This window comes from Carcharodon carcharias, chromosome 8 (genome assembly GCF_017639515.1).
Source record: "Carcharodon carcharias isolate sCarCar2 chromosome 8, sCarCar2.pri, whole genome shotgun sequence".
Lineage (NCBI taxonomy): Eukaryota > Metazoa > Chordata > Chondrichthyes > Lamniformes > Lamnidae > Carcharodon > Carcharodon carcharias.
This window is the reverse complement of record NC_054474.1, coordinates 24628767-24648845: the sequence shown is the minus strand read 5'-3', so window position 1 is coordinate 24648845 and position 20079 is coordinate 24628767. Positions and strand designations below refer to the sequence as shown.

General features: G+C 46.8%; 1 protein-coding gene across 2 annotated transcripts in view; it reads left to right on the top strand.

Annotated features, from left to right (window-relative positions):
* Positions 1 to 28: 28 nt before the first annotated feature.
* The window catches only part of lars1b (leucyl-tRNA synthetase 1b), an 84229-nt gene continuing 64178 nt past the window's right edge, over positions 29 to 20079 (top strand). The window contains exons 1-3 of one of the 2 annotated variants that reach the window (XM_041193957.1): positions 29 to 129; positions 6583 to 6704; positions 18457 to 18544. In XM_041193957.1, coding sequence (XP_041049891.1) covers positions 124 to 129; positions 6583 to 6704; positions 18457 to 18544 — 216 coding nt within the window. In that variant the 5' untranslated portion in view covers positions 29 to 123. Of the gene's footprint in view, positions 130 to 6582; positions 6705 to 18456; positions 18545 to 20079 lie in introns of those variants that run through there. The other variant, XM_041193958.1, reaches the window with a different exon arrangement.

Here is a 20079-nt window from a genome sequence, read left to right as displayed (position 1 = left end):
GCTCGATAGCGCTGCGCACGCGCGTTTTGTAGAGCCGCTCGGCCCTTTCCCCCCCACCCCCCACCGATCTCGTTCTCCCATACGGTGAGTGAGTGAAGCCTGGCATCTGGCAAAAGACTGGACATGACGGTGAGTGTTCACCTTCTAGAGTCCTAATGCACACGTGTTTTTTTTTTATTGTTGTGACCGCCCCTGTCCGTTATTATAAGCGATCTTATATGGAGGGTCTGAGCATGAGGGGGTTTTCGAGTGAAAGTCCCGCTCCTCACCCTGTCTAACAGGCCGGTGGGGGAGTGAGTGCACTTGACATGTCGCCAAGCCCCGCAGGAGGGACATTCTCTGGGAATCTTTGGGTGGTCCTGAGTTCGGTAAGACTTGTTGAGCCCACCCTCAGCGGTAGCAGCTCAGTTGGCCGCACTCTTGAGTCATCAGGTCCTGGATTCGAGTCCCACGCCAGAGACTTCACGGAAATTGAGGCTGACCCTCCAGTGCGATACTGAGGGAGCGCTGAACTGTCGGAGCTGCTGTCCTGCCGGATGAGACGTTAAACTGATCATCTGGCCATTATCACATTGTTGTTTGCGGGAACTTGCTGTGCACAAGGGAGATGCTATGATTCCAAACTTTGCAACAGGGACTGCGCTTTAAAAGTACTTCCTTGACTGTAGAATGCTTTGGGATGCCCTGAAGTTGTGAAAGTCACTTCATAATACCAACACCACCTTGATGCACAACATTGTATGTTCAATCCCAGGAGTTGAGCATGTGCTCCAGATTTATACTTTAATGTGGTAATGATGGGGTGTTGTATTTGTTTGAGGTACTGTTACCTCAATGACCTGTTATGCAGCAGAACAGTAAAGATCCAGTGGCACTATTTGCAGAATAGCAGGGAAGCTTTTTGTGGGCTGGCCTCCTCTTCACCACTCAATGAAGATTAATAGGTCATTTAGCTAATAATCATTTGTAGGACCTTTTTGTGTTTACCTATCTGACTTTTTCTTTATTCATTCACGGGATGTGGGCTTCGTTGGCTGGGCCATCCCTAGTTGCCCTTGAGCAGGTAGTGGGGAGCTGCCTTCTTGAGCTGCTGCAGTCCATGTGGTGTAGGTACACCCACAGTACTGTTAGGGAGGGAGCTCCAGGATTTTGACCCAGCGACAGTGAAGGAACGGTGATATGTTTCCCAGTCAGGATGGTGAGCGATTTGGAGGGAAACTTCCAGGTGGTGGTGTTCCCATCTATCTGTTGTCCTTGTCCTTCTAGATGATAGTGGTCATGGGTTTGGAAGATGTTGTCGAAGGAGCCTTGGTGAGTTCCTGCAGTGCATCTTGTAGATGGTACACACTGCTGCTATGGTGCATTGGTGGTGGAGGGAGCGAATGTTTGTGGATGTGGTGCCAATCAAGCGGGCTGCACTTTCTTGGATGGTGTCAAGCTTCTTGAATGTTGTGGGAGCTACATTCATCCAGGCAAGTGGGGAGTATTCCATCACACTCCTGACTTGTCATGTAGATGGTTGGCAGGCTTTGGGGAGTCAGGAGGTGAATTGCCATCACACAATTCCTGGCCTCTGACCTGCTCTCGTAGCCATAGTATTTATATGGCTAATCCAGTTCAGCTTCTGATCAATGGTAACCCCAAGGATGTTGATTGTGGGGGAAACTCAGTGATGGTAATGCCATTGAACATCAAGGTTCGATGGTTGGATTTTCTTTTGTTGGAAATTGTCACTGCCTGACACTTGTGTGGCATGAATGTTACTTGCCACTTGTAAGCCCAAGCCTGGGTATTGTCCAGGCCTTGCTGCATTTGGACATGGAGTACTTCAGTATCTGAGGAATTGCAAATGATGCTGAACATAGTGCAATCATTAGCAAACATCCCAACTTCTGACCTTATGATGGAAGGAAGGTCATTGATGAAGCAGTTGATGATGGTTGAGCCGAGGACACTACCCTGAGGAACTCCTGCAGTGATGTCCTGGAGCTCAGATGATTAACCTCCAACAACCACAAACATCTTCCATTGTGCTAGGTATGACCCCAACCAGTGGAGAGATTTTCCCCCAATTCCCATTGACTCCAGTTTTGCTAGGGCTCCTTCATGCTGCACTTGGTCAAATGTTGACTTGATGTCAAGGGCAGTCACTCGCCTCACCTTGGGAGTTCAGCCCTTTTGTTCATGTTTGAACCAAGGCTGTAATTAGGTCAGGAGCTGAGTACCTCTGGCGGAACCCAAACTGGATGTCAGTGAGCAGGTTATTGCTCAGTAAGTGCCACTTGATAGCACTGTTGGTGACCCCTTTCCATCACTTTATTGACGATGGAGAGTAGACTGATGGGGCAATAATTGGCCGGGTTGGATTTGTCCTGCTTTTTGTGTACAGGACATACCTGGGCAATTTTCCACATAGCTGAGTAGATGCCAGTGTTGTAGCTGTAATAGAACTGCTTGGCTAGGGGCGCGGCAATCTCTGGAGCACAAGTCTTCAGTACTATTGCCAGAATATTGTCAGGGCCCATAACCTTTGCAGTATCCAGTGCCTTCAGCTGTTTCTTGCTATCACATGGAGTGAATTGAATTGGCTGAAGTCTGGCATCTGCGATGCTAGGGACCTCCAGAGGCGGCCGAGATGGGTCATTCTCTCGGCATTTCTGGCTGAAGATTGTGGCAAATGCTCCAGCCTTAACTTTTGCACTGATGTGCCGAGCTCCTCCTTCATTGAGGGTGGGGATATTTGTGGAGCCGCCTCCTCCAGTGAGTTGTTTAATCACCATCATTCACGACTGGATGTGACAAGACTGCAGAGCTTAGAGTTTTTCCAGGTATTTCTGTTTCTGCAGAGCTTAGATCTGGTGATGGGATCACTTAGCTCTGCCTATCACTTGCTGCTTATGCTCTGTGGCACGCATGTAGTCCTGTGTTAGAGCTTCATTTTTAGGTATTCCTGGTGCTGCTCCTGGCGTGCCCACTTTCACTCCTCATTGAACCAGGGCTGATCCCCTGTCTTGATGGTAATGGTAGAGTGGGGGATATGCTGGGCCATGAGGTTACAGATTGTGTTTGAGTACAATTCTGCTGCTGCTGATGGCCCAGAGCGCTTCATGGATTCCCAGTCTTGAATTGCTAGATCTGTTCAAAATCTATCCCATTTAGCACGATGGTAGTGCTACACAAAACGATGGAGAGTATCCTCAATGTGAAGGCGGGACTTGGTCTCCACAATGACTGCCTGGTGATCACTCCTACCAATGCTGTCATGGACAGATGTATCTGCGGCAGGCAGGTTAGTGAGGATGAGGTCAAATATGTTTTTCCCTCTTGTTGGTTTCCTCACCACCTGCTGCAGACCCGGCAATTATGTCATTTAGGACTCAGCCAGCTTGATCAGTCGTGGTACAACCGAACAACTCTTGGTGCTGGACATTGAAGTCCCCCACCCAGAGTGCACTCTGTGCCCTTGCCACCCACAGTGCTTCTTCCAAGTGGCGTTCAACATGGAGGAGCACCGATTCATCAGTTGAGGGAGTATTCCAGATGTGGTTCATCAATGCCCCGAACAGCTGTAGCAAAACTTCCCTACTTTTATATTCCATTCCTCTTATAATAAATGCCAACATTCCATTTGCCTTTCTAATCGCTTACTGTACCTGCATATTAACTTCATGAGTCATGAACCAGGACACCTAGATCCATCCCTCTATGCCTCTGATACCTCTGAGTTCTGCAACGTTTCTCTATTTGAATAGTATACTGCTTTTCTATTCTTCCTGCTAAAGTGGACAAGTTCACATTTTCCCACATTATACTCCAGCTGCCAAATTTTTGCCCACTCCCTTAACCTGTTTATATCACTTTGCAGACTCTGTACCTCCTTGTGGCAACTTACTTTCCAACTACCTTGGTGTCATCGGCAAATTTAGCTACTTTCGCTCTCTTTATCCAAGTCCTTGATATAGATTGTAAATAGTTGAGGACCCAGCACTTATCCCTGTGGCACTCCACTAGTTACAGCTTACCAATCCAAAGAAGATCCGTTTATCCCAACTCTCTGCTTCCTGTTAGCCAACCATGCTAATTTGTAACCCCTAACACCGTGTGCTCTTAGTAACCCATTACACCATGTGTAGTAACCTTTGATGTGGCACCTTACCAAATGCCTTTTGGAAATCCAAGTTCTCCACATTTATCGGTTCCCTTTTGTCCACCTTGAATGTTCCTTCATCAAAAAATCTCAGGAACAGATTAATTAAACACAATTTCTCTTTCACAGGGCCTTATTTACTGTGCCTGACCAAATCATGTTTATTGAAGTATCCTGCTATAACCTCCTAAATAACATTTGAGAGGTTGCGTACCACAAACCCTTTCTCAAAATCCAATAGTCCCCTTCTGCATGTTGTGTTGCACCTTGTTATTATAGTTGTGGTAAAGCACATTTACTCACAATGAATCTCATAGTTATTGCTCTCGGATTGAAAATTGGTTAGCAGGCAGCAAACATGGTAGGAATAAACGGGTCTTTTTCGGAGTGGCAGGCAGTGACTAATGGGGTACCGCGGGGCTCAGTGCTTGGGCCCCAGCTATTCACTTTATATCAATAATTTGGATGAGGGAACCAAATGTAATATCTTCAAGTTTGCTGACGACACAAAACGTGGTGGGAACGTAAGCGATACGGAGGGTGTTAAGAGGCTTCAAGGTGATTTAGACAGGTTGAGTGAATGGGCAAATACATGGCAGGTGCAGTATAATGTTGATAAGTGTGAAGTTATCCACTTTGGTAGGAAAAGCAAAATGGCAGAGTATTATTTAAATGATGATAAATTGGGAAATGTGGATGTACAAAGGGACCTGGGTATCCTTGTACACTAATCGCTGAAAGCAAGCATGCAGATGCAGCAAGCAGTTAAAGCAAATGTTATGTTAGCCTTGATTGCAAGTGGACTTGAGTACAGGAGCAAGGAAGTCTTACTGCAGCTGTACAGGGCCTTGGCGAGAGCACTGCTGGAGTATTGCATGCAGTTTTGGTCTCCTTACCTAAGAAAGAATATATTTGCCATAGAGGGAGTGCAGCGAAGGTTCACCAGACTGATTCCTGGAATGGCAGGATTGTTGTATGAGGAGAGAGTGGGCCAACTCGGCCTGTATTCACTGGAGTTTAGAAGAATGAGAGGAGATCTTATTGAAACATATAAAATCCTGACAGGGATGGACAGACTGGATGCAGGGGTGATATTTCCTTTGGCTGGGAGTCTAGAACAAGGGGTCACAGTCTCAGAATATAGGGTAGACCATTTAGGACTGGGATGAGGAGAAACTTCTTCACTCAGAGGGTGGTGAACCTATGGAATTTTGTACCACAGAGGGCTGTGGAGGCCTAATCACTGAATATACCTAAGAAGGAAATAGATGGATTTCTGGACTTGAAAGGTGTCAAGGAGAATGGGGAGAGTGCGGGAGTATGGCATTGAGGTAGACAATCAGCCATGATCATATTGAATGGTGGCACAGACTCAAAGGGCCGAATGACCTACTCCTGCTCCTATTTTCTATGTTTTTCAGGTCTTTGTTTCAACCAGGCATTGTAGAACAAACATTTTTCAGTTTTAGTTCATAATTCAAAAGTTTTCATTTATATTATGATTATTGTCTGTAAAATTTATTTAAGAAGATCTTTGTTGAGTCTCCCTTCTCTCAAAAAACACCATCACTTCCAAAATCTAATGAACTGGACTTACTGAAAGTGAACTTGATCACCACAACAACAATTGTATTTAGGTAGCACCTGTAATCTAATAAAACATTCCAAGGTGCTTCACATGACTGTTATCAAACAGAATTTGACACTGAGCTATTTAATGAGATATTAGACAAATGACCAAAATCTTGGTCAAAGGGATTGGTTTTAAAGAGAGTCTTAAAGGAAGAGTGAGAGGTGGAGAAGTTTAAGGAGCGTTTTACAGTGTTGAGGTGCCACGATTGTGTGCCTATTACCTTAATTTGATGTTAGCATTATCACTGTGAAGTAATTCTGTAGCAGGCCTTGAGCTGGTAAGAGAGATTAGACAAAGTGGTGAATAAAATGTGGAGAGAGGAAAAAAACAATGCCTAATCACATGACGTTATATCTCCCAAGAGAATTGGCTTCAAGGTATTTTTACATTGTGACATTTTATCCTGTGCAAAAATGTAAATGGAAGGAAGAGTTTGCATTTATATATTGCTTTTCGCAATCTCAGGAAATTGCAAAACTCTTCATGACAACTAAGTACATCTGAAGTGTGATTGCTATTGTAGATTAATGGAGCAGTCTATTAGCATACAGCAAAACCCTACAGATACAGCAATGAGATAAATTACTAAATAGCCTCTTGTTAACATTAGTTTATGGATAAATGTGATCAAAGCACTAGGTGAACCTTCTTGCTGCTTCTCGAATGGTGCCATAGGATCTTTTATATGTAGTTATTCACTGAGCCAGGGCTGGCAGCTTATGGACTAGCAATGAGAAATCTGTATGTTGATAATATGGAAAGCTAATAACATTTAGTATCTTTTGAATTTTCACCTCTACAGGAACGCAAGGGAACCGCTAAGGTTGATTACCTGAAGAGAATTGAGAAGGATATCCGCAAAAAATGGGAAGAAAATAAGTTGTTTGAGATTGATGCTGTCGAGCAAGGGAGTGCAGAGAGTAGGTAAGCTAATACTAATGTAGGTAGGTTGTTTGCACTTGCCACTTAGCTACGTTTAATATTTTTTTTGATTTTGGATTAAAGCATATTTTTAATAAAGTTAAGTAGTGTAATCTCATTCTTATTTATCATTTCTAAAGTACTTAACAATACAGAAGATTGATTAGTTCAGACTTGTTTTCCTTTAAACTCATTTTTGTGGTATAGGCTTCACTGGTAAGACTGAGATTTATTGCCCATCCCAAGTTGCCATGGAAGATGGTGGACCTTCAACCTTTGCACCTGTGTGGTGAATGTGTTCTAGTAATGCTTTTGGTAGGGAGTTCTAGGATTTTGACCCAATGAATATGAAGGCAATATGTGTCCAATTGGATGGTGTGACATTTGAAGGGATACTGATAGATGATATGATCCCATGCACTCTAAGTGGGGGCAGTCGTGGGTTTGGGAGATGCTGCCAAAGAAACCTTGGCAAGTTATGGTAGGGCATTATGTTGATTGTACAAACTTGCAGCCACAGCACATGCTGGTGGAATGGGTGGAGGTTTAGGCTAGTGCATGAATTGGCAAAAGCTAACTTCTTTTTCCTGGGTGAGGTTGAACTTCTTGAGTGTTGTACCTGCCCCCACCCCCCCATCCAGGCATGTGGTGAGTATTCCATCACACTCCTGACTTATGCTTTGTGGTCAGTAGAGAAGATTGCAGGAGTTAGGCGGTGACCCTCAGAATATCCAAAATCTGACTTGCTCTAATAGCCAAGGCAATTATTTGACTGGTCCAGTTGAGCTTCGAGTTATTGGTGAGCCAGAATGTTGAGAGTGTAGGATTCGAAGATGGTAATGTCATTGATTGTCATGTTTCAGCATTCTCTAAGAGATAATAATTTTTAAAGTGGGAATTTAAAATGGGAACAGGCTCAACAAGTTGCAACTTCACCATTCATCATTTTTCAGCATTGTGCAAATGTAAAAAATGTGCAAAGCTCACTCGTTCTTGACTCTCCCTGATTAGAAGGGAAATGATTGGCTGAGTTCGGGTTGTGCAAACTGACTGAATTCTATAAAATTGAAATGATACCCATTAGAGGTGTGTCACGTTCTTGTTCTAAAAACACTTACAACTGATATTATGTTTCTGTGGAACCAACCAGATTGTGTGACACTGCAGTACCACCCAAGGAGGATACTATTGATTCTCTTTTGTGCAATGCAGAAGCACTGTAGCCAACATGTTTTATTGTGTTCATGAACTAAACTCTGGAAAGGTTATGAGCTGGGGAGGCAGTGGCGTAGTGATATTGTCACTGGACGAATAATCCAGAAACCCAGGATAATGTTTTGGGGGCCCTGGTTCGAATCCCACCACAGCAGTTGGCAGAATTTGAATTCAAAAATCTGGAATTGAAAGTCTAATGACGACCATTGTCTATTGTCGTAAAAACCCATTTGGTCTGGCCTACATATTGACCATTAAGTGTCCTCTGAAATGACCAAGCAAGCCACCCAGTTGTATCAGAAAATTGGATAAGAAATGAAGCCGGACGGACCACCCAGCATCAAACTAGGCACTGGAAGCGACAACGGCAAACTCAGCCCTGCCGACCATGCAAAGTCCTTACTAAAACATCTGGGGGCTTGTGCCAAAATTGGGAGAGTGTGACATAGTCTTACTCACAGAATCATACCTTACAGATAATGTCCCAGACGCCACCATCACCATCCCTGGGTATGCCTTGTCCCACCGGCAGAACAGACTGAGCAGAGGTGGCAGAACAGTGCTATACATATGGGAGGGAGTTGCCCTGGGAATCCTCAACATCAACTGCAGACCCCATGTAGACCCCATGGCATCAGGTCAAACATGAGCAAGGAAACCTCCTGCTGATTATCATGTACTGCCTCCTCCACCCCCCCCACCCCACAAAATCCCTCAGCTGATGAATCAGTACTCCTCCATGTTGAACACCACTTGGAGGAAGCATTGAGGGTGGCAAGGGTGTAGAGTGTACTTCAATGTCCATCACCAAGAGTGGCTTGGTGGCACTACACTACTACAGACCTAGCTGGCTGAGACCTAAAGGACATAGATGCTAAGCTGGCTATGCAACAGGTGGTAAGGGAAGCAACATCCTCATCCAACACCAACCTCACCCTCACCAACCTGCCTATCGCAGATGCATCTGTCTGTGATGCTATCGGTAGGAGTGACCACAGTACAGTCCTTGTGCAGATGAAGTCTCATCTTCACATTGAGGATACCCTATATAGCGTTGTGTGGCACACCGTGCTAAATGGGATAGATTTTGAACAGATCTAGCAACTCGAGACACTGTGGGCCATCAGCAGCAGCAGAATTGTACTCAGCCACAATCTGGCCTGGCATATCCCCCATTCTACCATTACCATCAAGGCAAGGGATTAACCCTGGTTCAATGAAGAATGCAGGAGGGCATACCTGGTGAAGCTACAACACAGGACTACTTGCATACCAAACAGCATAAGCAGCAAGTAATAGACAGAGCTAAGTGATTCCACAACTAACAGATCAGACCTAAACCCTGAAGCCCTGCCACATCCAGTCGTGAATGGTGGAGGACAATTAAATAACTCACTGGAGGAGCAATCTCCACAAATATCCCCATCCTCAATGATGGGGGAGCCCAGCACATCAGTGCAAAAGACAAGGCTGAAGCATTTGCAACAATCTTCAGCCAGAAGTGCCAAGTGGATGATCCATCTCAGCCTCCTCCTGAGGCCCCCAGCATCACAGATGCCAATCTTCAACCAATTTGATTCACTCCACGTGATATCAAGAAACAGCTGAAGGCACTGAATACTGCAAAGGCAATGGGCCCTGACAATATTCCCTCAATAACACTGAAGACTTGTGCTCCAGAACTTGCTGCTCCCCTAGCCAAGTTGTTCCAGTACAGCTACAATATTGGCATGTACCCAGCAATGTTGAAAATTGCCCAGGTATGTCCTGTACACAAAAAGCATGACAAATCTAACCCAGCCAATTACCGCCCCATCAGTCTACTCTCGATCATCAGTAAAGTGATGGAAAGGGTCATCAACAGTGCTATCAAATAGCACTTGCTTAGCAATAATCTGCTCACTAACACTCAGTTTGGGTTCCGCCATGGTCACTCGCTCCTGACCGCATTACAGCCTTGGTTCAAACATGGGCAAAAGAGCTGAACTCCAGAGGTGAAGTGAGAGTGATTTTCCTTGACATCATGGCAGCATTTCACTGAGTGTGGCATCAAGGAGCCCTAGCAAAGCTGTAGTCAGTAGGGCTCAGAGGGAAAAATCTCTGCTGGTGGGTTTCAAATCTGGCACAAATGAAGATGGTTGTGGTTGTTGGAGGTCAATTATCTCAGTTCCAGGTCATCACTGTAAGAGTTCCTCAGCGTTGTGTCCTTGGGCCAACCATCTTCGGCTGCTTCATCAATGACCTCCCTATCATCATAAGTTCAGAAGTAGGGATGTTGCTGATGATTGTACAATGTTCAGCATCATTCGCAACTCCCCAGGTACTGAAGCAGCCCATGTCTCCATGCAGCAAGACCTGGACAATATCCAGGCTTGGGCTGACAAATGGCAAGTAACATTCACACCAGTGCCAGGCAATGACCATCTCCAACAAGAGAATCTAACCCTTTGACATTCAGTAGTATTACCATCACTGAGTGCCCCACTATCAACATCCTGGGAGTTACCGTTGACCAGAAACTGAACTGTACTAGCCATATGAATACTGTGGCTACAAGAGCGGGTCAGAGGCTCGGAATCCTGCAGCAAATAACTTACCTCCTAACTCCCCAAAGCCTATCCACCATCTACAAGTCAGGAGTGTGATTGAATATTCTCCACTTCCCTGGATGAGTGCAGCTCCAACAACACTCAAGAAGCTCAACATCACCCAGGACAAAGAAACCTGCTTGATTGGCACCCCTTCCACAAACATTCACTCCCTCCACCACCAGCTCACAGTGGCAGCAGTGTGTACCGTCAACAAGATGCACTGCAAGAACTCACCAAAGCCCCTTAGACAGCACCTTCCAAAATCACGACCGCTACCATCTAGAAGGACAAAGGCAGCAGACACATGGGAATACTACCACCTCGAAGTTCGCCTCCAAGGCACTTACCATCTTGACTTGGAAACATGTCGCCGTTCCTTTACTGTCGCTAGGTCAAAATCCTGGAACTCTCTCCCTAACAGCATTCTTGGTGTACCAACACTACATGGACTGCAGTGGTTTAGGAAGGCAGCTCACCACCACCTTCTCAAGGGCAATTAGGGATAGGCAATAAACGCTGGCCCTGCCAATAACTGCTAGCCCGGCCAACGACATCCACACCCCATGAATGCATGGACAAAAAATTCTTCCCATGCTGCAATGAGTTGGAAATAATTATGGTGTGAAGGCATAATTTCTCCAATGGAATGGAGAAGATAAAAAAACTTGGCTGAAGATTTCGTTTGAAAAATATACAGACAATTAAATGTTAATAACTTTACCTAGCCAAATAAGCCAGATCGACACAAAATATTTTCCCAGGAATAACTTAAAAAAGAATCGGCAAGCAAGTAAACATGAGTTGTAGATCAATCTTTCCTCAAGGTCACTGAAAGGTTGGGAGCAGTCTGGGAACGTGTTGCCTGTTGACTCTGGTGTTCCACTCTAAGAAAATAGTAAAAATAACATGACATTGAATTATACAGACCTGTAACGTGACTTAATCAGTGTTTCCTAAACTTCTTTGGCCACAGAACCCTTTCGACCTCCCAAGAATATTGATGGAAGCCTTTAGAAACATTCTTCTTATTATGCTGAAGAGTTAAACCACAAAAAATGTTTGTCTTGTGCAATAGGTACAAACATACAGAAGTGTTTTCAATTTCTTATTCATTATCCCGAATTCTCTTATGCAAAAAAGTACTTAAGTCTTTTTGTCATTTTTAATTGGATGAGTGTTGCTGCTTCTTTTGCTCACAAGTTAGTTTAATATTAGGAGTGATGCAGGAGAGCTGGATTCCTTTTCCCCCTCCCCACCTCCTGCTCGCCCGCCCCCCACCCCACCTCGTGCATGCTCTCTCTCCCTCTCTCCTCCTCCCGCTCACGCGGCCTCTCTTTCTCTCTCCCTCTCACTCGCGCACGCTCTCCCCATTCTTTCTCTCTCTCTCTCTCTAGCACGCTCCCACGCATGCACGCACTCTCCCCACTCTCTTGTACGCTGCTCACTCTCGCTCTCGTGCACGCACTCTCTCTTCTCTTTCTCTCTCCCTGACACGAACGCACTCTCCACGCTCTCTCTTGCACACGCACGCACTCTCCCTGCTCTCTCTATCCCTCCCCCTCTTGTGCATGCACTCTCCTCTCTCTCCCTCGCACACTTGAGCGTGCAGTCTCCCTGCTCCCCGTCTCCCGTATTCGAGCGTGCGCTCTGCCCGCTCCCCCCTCCCTCGCGCTCGAGCGTGCGCTCTGCCCGCTCCCCCCTCCCTAGCGCTCGAGCGTGCGCTCTGCCCGCTCCCCCCTCCCTCGCGCTGAAGCGTGCGCTCTGCCCGCTCCCCCCTCCCTCGCGCTCGAGAGTGCGCTCTGCCCGCTCCCCCCTCCCTCGCGCTCGAGCGTGCGCTCTGCCCGCTCCCTCGCGCTCGAGCGTGCGCTCTGCCCCCTCCCTCGCGCTCGGGCGTGCGCTCTGCCCCCTCCCTCGCGCTCGAGCGTGCGCTCTGCCCGCTCCCTCGCGCTCGAGCGTGCGCTCTGCCCGCTCCCTCGCGCTCGGGCGTGCGCTCTGCCCCCTCCCTCGCGCTCGGGCGTGCGCTCTGCCCCCTCCCTCGCGCTCGGGCGTGCGCTCTGCCCCCTCCCTCGCGCTCGGGCGTGCGCTCTGCCCCCTCCCTCGCGCTCGGGCGTGCGCTCTGCCCCCTCCCTCGCGCTCGGGCGTGCGCTCTGCCCCCTCCCTCGCGCTCGGGCGTGCGCTCTGCCCCCTCCCTCGCGCTCGGGCGTGCGCTCTGCCCCCTCCCTCGCGCTCGGGCGTGCGCTCTGCCCGCTCCCTCGCGCTCGGGCGTGCGCTCTGCCCCCTCCCTCGCGCTCGGGCGTGCGCTCTGCCCCCTCCCTCGCGCTCGGGCGTGCGCTCTGCCCCCTCCCTCGCGCTCGGGCGTGCGCTCTGCCCCCTCCCTCGCGCTCGGGCGTGCGCTCTGCCCCCTCCCTCGCGCTCGGGCGTGCGCTCTGCCCCCTCCCTCGCGCTCGGGCGTGCGCTCTGCCCCCTCCCTCGCGCTCGGGCGTGCGCTCTGCCCCCTCCCTCGCGCTCGGGCGTGCGCTCTGCCCCCTCCCTCGCGCTCGGGCGTGCGCTCTGCCCCCTCCCTCGCGCTCGGGCGTGCGCTCTGCCCCCTCCCTCGCGCTCGGGCGTGCGCTCTGCCCCCTCCCTCGCGCTCGAGCGTGCGCTCTGCCCCCTCCCTCGCGCTCGAGCGTGCGCTCTGCCCCCTCCCTCGCGCTCGAGCGTGCGCTCTGCCCCCTCCCTCGCGCTCGAGCGTGCGCTCTGCCCCCTCCCTCGCGCTCGAGCGTGCGCTCTGCCCCCTCCCTCGCGCTCGAGCGTGCGCTCTGCCCCCTCCCTCGCGCTCGAGCGTGCGCTCTGCCCCCTCCCTCGCGCTCGAGCGTGCGCTCTGCCCCCTCCCTCGCGCTCGAGCGTGCGCTCTGCCCCCTCCCTCGCGCTCGAGCGTGCGCTCTGCCCCCTCCCTCGCGCTCGAGCGTGCGCTCTGCCCCCTCCCTCGCGCTCGAGCGTGCGCTCTGCCCTCTCCCCCCTCCCTCGCGCTCGAGCGTGCGCTCTGCCCGCTCCCCCCTCTCTCACGCTCTCTCCATGTCGCACTCGCGTGCGCACTCTCTCACGCTCTCTCCCTGTCGCACTCGCGTGCGCACTCTCTCACGCTCTCTCCCTGTCGCACTCGCGTGCGCACTCTCTCACGCTCTCTCCCTGTCGCACTCGCGTGCGCAATCTCTCACGCTCTCTCCCTGTCGCACTCGCGTGCGCACTCTCTCACGCTCTCTCCCTGTCGCACTCGCGTGCGCACTCTCTCCGCTCCCACTCTTGCGCGCACGCACGCACAATCTCCCCATGCTTGCTCTCTTTCACTCACGCGCACTCTCCCCGTTTTCTGTTGCGCGCGTGCGCTCTCCCCCCTCTCTCTTTTCTCTTGTGCATACATGTGCACAAATGCATCAGCCAGTGCAGGGAGAAAGCAGCCTGTGATTGGACAAGCAGCTTTATAGCATTTTTCAAATGTACATCAGTTCATTGACGTGAGTTGGACAAGCCTGGCCTACTCCTACACTCCGCGCACACTACCACGGATCCCATTGATATATTATATGGAACCCCAGCATTCTGTGGAACACAGTTTGGAAATTCCTGGACTAAATCATACCAAGCTGAAGGCTGCAGGTTCAGGTGTGATGAGTTAGTGGATCACAGCTGAAGTGATGGTGGGGTGTTTTAATTCATCTTCATGCCAAGGTCCCTTCCTAAAGGGAATCTAATGTTCCTCTCTCAGTCGCAAAAATAGTTTGAAACAAAAAGTGCCACCGAACCAAGGGAGAAAAATCATGAGTTTTCTGGCCAGTGCTCCCTACTGAAAGTGCATTTGTGTAGGAAGCAGGTGAAGACAGAATTAAACTCATCTTGGATGTCCTTAGTCATTGTTTAAGCTCATGCTGAGAAAAGTGAATAGGACAGGCTGCTGTAGGATGGCTGGTATCTGTAGAACTTTTCACTAACAGATGTCATCACTCTCAAGAGAGCAGGAATGAACAACGTAGAAATAAATTATTGGCATCCATTGTCTTTCTTTTTAAAGAGTTTGACTGTGAGCATGGTTTACCCAAAATAAATCTTTAAATTTATATGCAGAGTCAACCACTGCCAATCACCAGGAGGTCAGTGATCAATTCAAACTTTTCTATTCCACTCTTTATACCTCAGACTCCTTTTCAGATACTGATTTATTTTCACAATTTTTTTTGATAATATAGACATCCCATCTCTAACGCCTGACACAATGAATGCATTAGAAGTGCCCCTTTCCCAAGATGAAATACTAAAAGCAATTAAATCTATGCAAAGTAATAGGGCACCAGGGCCTGATGGATTTCCAATAGAATTTTATAAAAGATTCTTATCACAACTTTCTTCATTATCATTGTCTCTGTTTTCGGAATGCTTTCTCTCTAAAACACTTCCTCCTACACTGCGCGAGGCATCTTTGTCTATTCTTTTGAAGCGGATAAGGATCCATCTATCCAAGGTGAAATTATCTAAGATTTATCCAAATTTTGATCGAACCTCTGATAAATGTCATACTGCCCAAACCCCTCTAATTCATATGTACTGGTTGTGTTCTAAATTGGCTTTGTTTTGGACACAAATTTTTATATCACTCACACATATTTTCAGAAGCAACGTTGGGCAGAATTTTGCCCTTGGTGGGCGTGCGGGCCCCACCGGCTCGGGGACGGGCGGACAGCCAACCCCGGCCACTGAAACGGGGCCCACTGCCATTTTGCCCAGCAGCCTGCCCGACAGGAAGTGCTATGCGCATCCTGTGCTGGGGGGGAGGAGGGAATCCCCGGCTGTCAAAGTACACTCTTTTGCGCATGCGTGTGAAAGAGCACACTGCTCCCTGAGACTAAGTGCTGTCTCAGGGAGAGTAGTGACAGCACAAAAGTTTAAAAAAAAATAGAAAAATAAAAATATTATTAACATGTCCCACTCATGTGACAATGTCACACGAGATGGGACATGTTAATAAAAATGACATAAACTTTTTAAAAATGGACATGAAACCTCATCCCGCCAATGGATGAGGTTTCATGAATTATCAGGAGCCCTCTGGGGCTCCTGGCCTGCCCACCAGCCTTAAGGTTGGACGGGCAGGTCTTTAATGATCTTAATTAGTCTGTCAATGGCCTTAATTGGCCTTTGACAGGTCAGGGGTGGACAGCTGATTTTGCTGTCCGCCCGCCTTCCTAAAAATTTAAAGGGACTGGGATGACATCAGGGGTTCCTCCCAACGTCATCCTGCGTCATTTTCCCATCAGCGAGCAGGCCCCATCCCCAAATCGCCGACGGGAAAATTCTGGCCATTGAACCTTCTTACAAAATTCAGACTGATGCATTTGCTTTTTCAACATTATTGGCTAGACGTATTATTTTATTAAATTAGAAACAGTCTGCCCCGCTTTCTTTTACTAATTAAATATGTGATCTTATGCAGAATCTTAAATTTGAGAAAGTAAAGGACACCATAAGAAGCTTCACTGGATTTTATGTAGCTTGGTAACCTTTCTTAGATTACTTTGAGGAACTACAACTCTCTACTTTCACATAACTGATCCTAATTAGGTCGTATGTATTATATCAGATTAAACTATATCTGACCTATGATTGTTGGTTTTCTTATGAGTTAGTTTTTGAGGGGCTGGGGAGGTTTTTTTTATATTTCCTTTTTCTTCCTCCTCCTACATCTCTCTTCCTGTCTTTCTCTTCCAAATATAAGTGTGTTGAATTATTACTGTACTAGTTTTTTTTTGTACAGTTCATTATGACTGTTGTTAATAGTTAAATAAATAAAAATTATATACAAATATATCTGAATCAAACATTTGAAGTCACAAGATGTTTCTGGTTCACACAGTGGATTTATAGACCTCTTAAAAGTACTGAAGGTACCCAAGTGTATACTTTCTGTTCAGCACAGGTCAATTTCAAGCTTAACACACTTGCATTGCTACTCTTTGTCTTGTATTTAGACAGGCATTAAGGTCACAGGGGAATATATTATGATGCACTGAACATTACTTTGAGTATTTCACTAATCGTAAAATATAACTGTTGTGCCAATTAGGGAAGTACACCACTTATGATTCACTTTGATAAGTGTCAATGTAGTTTTTATTAATTTATGGGATTTAATTATCGCAAGCATGGCCAGTGTTTATTGCCCTTGAGAATGCAATGATGAACCGCTGCAGTCCGTGTGGTGTAGGTGCACCCACAGTCCTGTTAAATTGATCCAGTGATGACGAAGGAACAGCAACCTATTTCCAAGTCAGGATGGTGCGTGACTTGAAAAGGAATTTGCAGGTGTTCTTATTGCCATGTTCCCTACTGCTCTTGTTCTTCTAGGTGCTAGATGTTGTGGTTGGGGAGTGTGTTAAGGAAACCTTGTTGAGTTGCTACAGTGCATCCTGTAGAGGCACACAGTGCAACCATGATGCACTGGCGGTGGAGGGATTGAATGTTTAAGGGGGTAAATTGGGTGCCAATCAAACAGGCTGCTTTGTCTTGGATGGTGTCAAGCTTCTTGCATGTTGTTGGAGCTGCACTTATTCAAGCAGACGGAGAGTATTCCATCACACTTCTGACTTCATTGTTCCATCACTGGTGGCCATACTTTCAGCTCTTGAATTCCATTCCCAAACCTCTACACCTCTCTACCTCTTTCTTCCTTTTAAGATACTCTTTTAAAACCTATTTCTTTGACCAAGCTTTTGGCCATCTGCGCTTATATTGCCATACGTAGCTTGGTGTCAAATTTTGCATGTGACAGTCCTGTGAAGTACCTCAGGGTGTTTTATTACATTCAAGGTACTATATTAATACAATTTTTTCTTGTTGACTTGTGCCATGTAGATGATGGAAAGTTTTTGGGGAGTCAAGTGATGAGTTACTCATTGTAAAATTCCTAGCCCTGACCTGCTTTTGTAGCGACAGTATTTATTAGGTTAAGTTTCTGGTTAGAGGCAACCCCCAGAATGTTGATAGTGGGAGAATTCAGTAATGGTTATGCCATTACATGTCAAGGGGTGGTGGTTTGATTGTCATTGAAAATGGTAATTCCTTGGTACTTGTAATCCACAAACATTACATGTCATTTATCAGCCCAAGTCTTACTGTTGGTCAGATCTTGCTGCATCTGGACATGGAATGCTTCATTACTTGATGAATTATGAATGGAACTGAACACTTTCCAAACATCAACACACATCCCCTTTTCTGTCCTTGTGTCGGATGGAAGCTCTTGGATGATGCAGCTGAATATGGTTGGACCTAGGATACTTCCCTGAGGAACTCCTGCAGTAATATGCTTGGGCTGAGGTGGTTGGTCTCCAACAAGCACAAGCATCTCCCTTTGTGCTCGGTATGACTCCCACCAGTGGAGAGTTTTCCTCCAATTGCCATTGACTTCAATTTTACTTGAGCTCCTCAATGCCACACTTGCTCAAATTCTGTCTTGGTGTCAAGGACAGTCATTGTCATCTCACCTCTGAAATTCTGCTCTTTTGTTCATGTTTGGATCGAGACTGTGGTGAGGTCTAAAACTGTGTGGCTCTAGCAGGACTCAAGCTGAGTATTAGTGAGCAGGTTATTATTGAGTATTCTACCTGCTGCCACAAAGAACAGTTTCCCATACAATGTGACTGCAGGTCTTTCAGGTAGGCTCAGTGGTATCATTTGTGGGTTCAAACTTCATACCAGGAATTTGTGTTTGAATTCTAAGATGACAATATTGAGGGAGGATCAGAAAAAGGTTCTGGGACCACTTGAAGCATTGCTGTTATGTCATACCTAAAATCGTGTAAGATTTAAGGCATGTGGTTTCCAGATATTGCATCTTACGCTGACCATCATCTCCCTGGTCGGGCAGCATTGTAGATTGATTTTCCTAAGTCTTTGCTCTTTAAATTTATATTTTACAGTGAGCCAAAGTACTTTGTAACCTTTCCCTATCCATACATGAATGGGCGACTTCATCTTGGGCACACTTTCTCCTTGTCTAAATGTGAGGTATGATTTATTTCTCTCTGTCACTTGGGATTGCGTATTATCATGGATTCACCTTACATTTTCAGTTGGCTTCCTGATAGCTATTCTGTTTAAACAAATGGTGAGATGTTTGACAAGCTTTTTTATTTAGTTCAAACCTGTGTTGCATTGATGTAACCTGGAAAGCACACGGCTGTGACACTTGTGGGTGATATTGATACAGAAATAATCCATGGCTTCTGTTCCTCTCCAAACAAGGGAAGGGTTACCAAATACTTCATAAATACGGTTCCCCTGTAATTACACGGAAATAATCGTGAGGGCAGTCATGTCTGAACACCTTTGTGTAAATAAATATATAAAAATGCAATTAAGGAAATTTTTGCAGTATTTGTTGATGCAGTGTGTAGAGTTGTCACCAAGAAATACTGGCAGGAACTAAGGCATTCCCATGAGGCTGCTTGACTCCCAGTACCTACAAGTGTTAAGGAATAAACATTTAACTGCACACCTTCCTGATATATGCTTTATTTTTCAGGAGAGTGAGAGAATGAAATTGGTTGTCAAATGGGGGTAGTTGGGAAAGAATACCAAGGGCAAAACTTTTAGCTCGGCAGAGGGCTGCACGCCCGACCTGCTCAAGCATAAAATGACACATGTTGACATCGGACGAGCATCACAGTCACGCGATATTTCGTTCGGCAGGCATGCAGCAAGCCCGCAGACAATTAAAAGGCCTATATGCAAGCCCGCAGACAATTAAAAGGCCTATTAAGGCTATTAAATTATCAATTAAGATGAACTTTTCGCTGCCTGTCCAACTTACGGTTGGCGGGCAGGCAACAAGGCCAAGCGGCCTTTGCACCTTTTAGGAAACCTCATCCATGGGCGGGATGAGGTTTTCTAAAGCAATTAAAGATAAAATTAAAATCTTAAAACTTAATTAGTAACATGTCCCTGCTCATGTGACAGAGTCACAAAAGGGGACATGTTTCATTATATTTTTATTTTCTTTATTTTTTCATGTAACTCTTCACCTCCCTGAGGGAGCTCTGTGCCTCAGGGAGATGATGAAGCACGCATTTGCCCCAACCCCCTCTGGCACAGGCAGCGCTGCCCTTCACATTTCATACTGGGTGGTCCTTAATTGGCCCGCCAGCATGAAATTGCCTTCCCACCTCGATCGCGGGTGGCCGTAGGCTTCCTGACCGCCCCCACCGAGCCCGCCTGACGTGGGTGAAATTCTGCCCCAAGTCACTTCTCAGTGAAGGAGCAATTTGCTAGTCAGTAGGGGGAGCCCAGAGTGTTTCTCAGTAATGCTGGAGCTCTGAATGTCTTATTAATGGGAAGTGAGGGAAGGTTAGATTTCTACTGTAGAAGTAAGAGTGATGGTGTCTTCTCCTGAATTTAGGAGACTCACACTTCCTTCTCTTCAGCAGTGGAGATGGCTCAAGTTTCCTAATGAGGTGGTGAGGATGTAAGGCTAAGGGAGATAGAGGTCATTGAAGTGAGAGACGGATGGGAATTTTTTAAACTAATAATTCAGGTAAGGATCG